Below are 6,110 nucleotides of genomic sequence, written 5' to 3' on the forward strand. Positions count from 1 at the left end.
AACCCGGTTCCGACCCGAATGAAAAACCCAGTCATATATCATGATTCCGACCACCAAATTTTGCAAAATTTATATCAAAAATCTCAGAAATCAATTTCCTAATGATTCCTAGCTTTATTTCCATCAAAAACACATGAAACATGGATCTGAAATTTCTAGAAAAATTACAGAAAATTTCTGAAAATTTTTGCAAAGAACAAAATGGCAAGGCAGAGGCAAATAGTACTCTGATACCAACTGTTAGAGCTTTATCACGATCTATCATGTGAATAAACAACAACATATAGATCAAATGCGGAAACTGAAGATCATAAACTGACCTCCAGCCATTGTCGTTTGAACTGCAAAATTTCTAATTGTGTTTGGTGCTTCCAAGCCTTCAAGACCTCTCTGCGATGGTGTAGTTTCATGAAAGTCTCGGCTAGGGGACCAATACCACTTTATTCCCTTTATATACTTCTTCCCATCAAAGAAGTTACGAAACGTGAACGGTTACCACAAAGTAGGGAAGATGGACAGTTATGAGAAGGTGAGAAGGTGAATAACTTCCAATAAAAGAAGAAGATAATTGGACCATTTAAGACCATTTTAAGAAGATAATTGGACCATTTAAGACCATTTAAAAATACCAACAAAGGTTTACAATAGTTTCCATCAAGATGAAGTGGCGGAATCTGCTATGCACAAGTATGTTGTGCACTTTATACCTTTAAACGAGTAGCCTCCTAAGCGGAAACAACATCCTGGTTTCATTGTCAAGAAACTATACGACACTGAACAGAGGAAGCTGTTTGAGCTAACAGATAAAGATTTTGAAGAGAACAAACTACATGAAATTGACATTCTTTTTCAAAAGACTATTTGACGTATAGGAGACCTTCCTGACCTTGAGCCAGAGAATACTGTTGTGGATTAGGAAGATCAGACAAAGAATAAACATCTTTTAAGGAGGAATTTGGCACCTTTGGATGTGCCCAGGGAGGATGAAGGTATTAGTAGATCTCATCAAGCGCCTGGAGCCAAAACTCCAGGGAGCATTGCTGCTAGTACATCGGAGTATTATGCCATCCTATCAAATCATAAGGTACTCACTGGAGAAAAGCAGTGGGACAGGTGGTTGGAAAAGCTACTACAAGCAATTCAATTTATGTGCACTCCAGTGGAAAGCAAACAGAATGATGGGAATGAAAAAGACTGCTGGTGATAAGAGTGGTAGTTCAAATTATGTAAATCGATCGCATGAAAAAACTCCAAATGTAAGGGTGGGAATATTTTCTAAGATTGTGGAACATTCATTTGCATATTTTGATATACTTGAGATTAGTTATAAGAAAATACACACATATATCAGAACATACTTGCGGTGTTTCCTTTTTTGCACAGGGAGATGTGTCTTTTCACTGGCCAGATGCTGCTGTTCCTGCTATAGCTTCTCTTGAGAAGGCTGGACATGATGCCCTCTCCTCAGATTATCACAAGTATAATCAAAAGATGCGACAGTTAAGATTCAATCTTAAGGTTAGGCCATTGCCAGCTTTCTTTTCACGTGTCTGCAGACATCAGTATATTTGTATCAAATATAAAAAATTACTGCACTTCTGCACAACAGTTTCGCAAATATACTTCTTTGGTCTCAGTAAGATGCAATACTTTAATCTATCTTTATCTATAGTGTAATTAATCGATTTCAGTTCTCTCTTAAATTTTTCTTCTACATATGTTTACCTGAGTTGTACTTTTTCTTTTTACATTCACTATTTCTTGCCAGAACAATGCTGTTTTAGCAAGACGTTTTCTGACCGGGGAGTTGGAGCCTCCACGGATATCGAATATGTCACCAAATGAATAAAACGTCGAGTCTTCTTATGGGTTCTTACTCTGAGTTGATCTCTTGAAAAATTCTTACCGTTTTCTGTTTTCTTTTGGGCATTGTGCTCTTGATGCTTTTAGCACTCATATCTACATGGTAATTATAACTCTCCTCAAACTTGGGTTCTATTGGAGAAATTGTAACCTTAAACAAGTTTTGCTGTCAGGTTGATGGTACAAAACACCATTTATTTATTACTACTCTTCATTGTCTAGACTTTTGGTTCTAGAAAGTCTACGTCCTCTTAGAAATTATTGCTTTAGCTTGTGTTTCTCATCAGTTCCAAAACATAAGTATTTCTCCTCTGTTTTATGTACATAAATTCAACTAAACCTTCTACTTCCTATCTGAGTTTGGATTATCACCTCTGGCGAGTGAGTGAATTTTTATATGGGTACAAGGATTTCTGTTTGCTGGAAATCCTTCTCAGCTCCATGAGCTGTGTTGAGGAAGTGCCATTGGTTTGGTCCTTAACTTGTTGAACTGAAACTGACACATTCTAAGAGCATGAACCAAGTGAAAGTGACATCGAAATATTGTGTCTGTTCAGGTGTAAGAATTGCTACCAGTTAAGTATTCACTTGATGCATTTGGAACTGTCCCTGAACTCTCACAGTTTAACCCTGCTCCTGCCGGACAATTTTTTCAGGGGGTCTAACAGCAGAGGAAATAGCTAGCAAGGAGCCTGAGGAGTCAGGCCTCATGCAGGTTACTCTGTTATCTGATGATTGTGTAGTTGAAATATTTAGGCTTACAATTATATTCCAACAGAATTAATTTGTTGATCAGATGGTATTTGATGGACCTAATTTCGGACGGGAGAGAATATGAGCATATATGGATGAACCATGACTGCCACGGGCGTCCTCCTTTCGACTGACCATCGCTTACCTGGTTGGTTTAAATCCTATTGACCAACCACCACAGCACATGTGAAGGCGAAATTGAAAGTAAATAGCTAAACACCTGTCACGTAGACCAAGGCAAGATAAGCGAGGAAAATGACTACTAATTCCGGAGCACACACCAAAAGATGATGTAAACATGAAATTGATCTTTCATTCCCAATTTACAGCCAAAGTTAGCATCAAGATATCTCAATCCTCTTGTCTTCCAGTTTAAATACCGTAATTCATAGTTTAATTCTTGTACAATATATTCAAATCTTAATATGTGGCTATAATTGTTCGACATGGTTAGTGATTTCATCCGGGCAAGAATGTGCTTGCAGAAGCTCCAATCGTGTGAAAGGTGGGGCAAACTGCAAGATGTAGTCTTCATCTGCAGCCACATAATGGAATTTGAATCAGTGTGTTTAAAGATATGTTGAGAAAATGATCAAAATAGAAGAAATCTTACTCTCTTTAATTGTCCCATAAAGCCAGCATAACACCTCATCAGCAAATGCTAGGCAAACTCCTCCCTGCCAGAATTCAAACAAAAAGATCAAGAAATTAAGGCCATGTTTGATAGCCTTGATTTTCCATGGAAAATGGAAAATATTTTCCATTTCCAACCAATTTGTGTTGTTTGATTGCTAAAAATTTCCATGGAATTTGTTTTCCAACTTCTTGCCACACGTGCCAATTCCATGTTTTTGTGGAAATTCAATTCTCATCATTTCAATGAAATTTCTTTTGTTTTTTTCTATTGTATTCCTTTCTCAACATTTATATTGATAACAGTATATCGAACAAATATAATTCAGTGAAGTGGTGGTGAGAATTGGATTTCCAGCCCTTTTTTTTTGGCAATTGGAACAAATTTTATTCCCAATTGAAACAAATTGTCCCTTTAGTTGACAATTTTCATGAAAAACAAAGTCAAATGAACACCAAAAGATATAAAATTTCAACATTTTTTAGGTGAAAAATTATACCAATCAAACACATTTAATTGCCAATTCCCAGAAAAACAATATCTAGGCAATTCAATTCCCTGAAATTCGTTTTCTTTCCACCCAAATTCCACCCTTATAATCAAACGGACCCTAATATCTTTAGCATGTAAAGTTATATGCAAGGATATGATTTATACGAGAACCAATCTAATAAGATAAAGGAGAAAAGAACAATGAAAAAAAAATACGCAGATAAAAAATTTACCTGCCAATAGTTTTTCATCTTTACTCTGTGTGTTATGTCCTTGCTTCTTAGTCTTTCTGTACGGACAAGACGGCAGTATCATCCCTGCATCAAGGAAATGCCAACAAATATGAAGAGGGGGAGAAGAGGTTTTTGTTTATTAGACTCTGGAAATTACAATCATCTATACAGGATAAAGAGGGAAGAACAAAAAAAGAAAGAAAAGAGAAAGATTAGAGTGCGTTTGGTTTGTTGTTTTGAGGTCATTTTCAGTATAGAGTTTTCTAAAACACTTAAAACGTGTTTGATATATTATTTTCAAAAATACATTTTCGAAAGCAAGGAAAATTTTACAACATAAAACTCAAAATGACTTTTCGACGGTTTGATTGTTTTCAATGAAAACACTCAAAAAACACTTAAAACAAGGAAAATGATTTTAAAAATTTTTCAAATTAAAATAATTAATAAAATAACACCAAACCTACCCAAATACAAATCTCTCTCTCTCTCTCTCTCTCTAGCTCCTTCAAGAACCATAATGGAGAATCCATCTCTTTGGTACTATCTCTCAATCTTACAATGATTCATTTTTTTTAATCATATATTAGCATAAAATTGATATGTTTTACTAAATAATCAAATTGATTGAAAAAAACTCATAAAACTATTTCTAAAATTTTTATACGAAATGTGTTTTCTAATTTTTTGTTTTGAGAAACAGTTTTTCAGAATGACAAACCAAACGCATTCTCTGCAATCTTAAAATAATCCTTCAAAACAAAAAATAGAAAATGAATTCAAAACTGAAAACAAAACTGCAAACCAGGTGCACTATTAGTTTCAAAGGACATGGAAATACCTGAAACCAATGACAACATACGGTACACCAGCAAGGAATGACTGAATCTGAAGCAGCAAAGATAGCAATATGATTCCGATATATAGAAAGTCAAGATAAATCTCTGACCATCTAAATTCAGAGTAAATTTCCAAATAAGCAAATAAAATTCAAGCTAACAAGACAGGAAAAGGAATATGGCAACACGAAAAAATTTACAGACCAGGAGACATTTAAGGATTTCAGGAGAGAGTTTTAACTCAATACTGCGAGATCAAGTAAGTTTTACGAGAAGAATATGCTGTAAAGAAAAAAATTTAGGGAATCTACTGGACAATAACAGTAAATGTGGGTTTTCACAAAAGCAAATTTACTTGATAGTCATCATACATGAAATCGAACTTCCATTCAGCGTAGTCATTGCTTGAATAAAGAAACAAATTATAGGAGAAGAAATGTCATATTAATGTGACAGGAGGAATATCCATACCCAGAACTTAAGTAATTTCTCCTTCTCAAATTTTTCCTCAGTATGATAGTCCAACTGCAGAAGGCACAAATGGAACAGAACATGGTCCAAAATTACAAGCTGGAGGAAGAGGAAACAAAATGAATGAGGAAAACAACAGAAATAATCGAGCATGCCAACCTCATGACTTGTTTCTAGATCCACATAGAACCTTTTACCCTCATCAGTTGAATCACAGCAGTCCATTTCGGCACCCATCAGGATTCGATGGGCTCCTAATTTGGTTTTAATCACAGAATAGTATTCAGCATTGGCATCAATATGATGTATTCCTTCTCCATCAGCTCTTCTTGGATCTTCTGTGGCAAGAGCTTCGAAACAATAGCCCCAGTAACATCTACTGAAGGAAGGAGACATCACTTACAGTAAATGAAAAGGAGAATAAAAATTTAAAGCAAAGGTTAATGGTCACTGATATAGCTGCATAAGAACACGAGGTGGGTGGACAGTACATCTATTAGGAATCAACCCTATGAATTAATTGTACTCTACTTTGGAACTATTTATGACTGCCTCTTTTCACAATGGAAACAAATATCCTGGGCAAACTGGTACATGTATAATTATCAATCTAATTACAATTCTCATGATATTAGCACCACTAGATCGTTACTTCCGCACAACATTAACACACTATATCAACTATATTATACACTGCCTTCTTTTGTCCTTGATCATTCACCCTTCAGCATAATGACTGACGAGCGTACATAACAAAATGTATGTTATAACATGCTGGCTTTCCACTTCAATCAGCAACTTCTATGGTTATATACCATTACTTTC

General features: G+C 35.4%; 1 protein-coding gene and 1 pseudogene across 1 annotated transcript in view; one reads left to right on the forward strand and one right to left on the reverse strand.

Annotated features, from left to right (window-relative positions):
- The window catches only part of LOC111399182, a 10,845-nt pseudogene extending 8,020 nt beyond the window's left edge, over positions 1–2,825 (forward strand).
- An 84-nt stretch (positions 2,826–2,909) lies between these two features.
- Positions 2,910–6,110, reverse strand: part of LOC111398446 (decapping nuclease DXO homolog, chloroplastic) — a 14,639-nt gene continuing 11,438 nt past the window's right edge. Inside the window, 6 exon segments of the mRNA XM_023025347.1 lie at positions 2,910–3,151; positions 3,230–3,293; positions 3,976–4,059; positions 4,807–4,863; positions 5,286–5,339; positions 5,445–5,661. Of these exon segments, the coding sequence (XP_022881115.1) occupies positions 3,048–3,151; positions 3,230–3,293; positions 3,976–4,059; positions 4,807–4,863; positions 5,286–5,339; positions 5,445–5,661 (580 nt within the window). The 3' untranslated portion in view covers positions 2,910–3,047.

This window comes from Olea europaea, chromosome 8 (assembly GCF_002742605.1).
Source record: "Olea europaea var. sylvestris chromosome 8, O_europaea_v1, whole genome shotgun sequence".
NCBI classification, from domain to species: Eukaryota; Viridiplantae; Streptophyta; class Magnoliopsida; order Lamiales; family Oleaceae; genus Olea; species Olea europaea.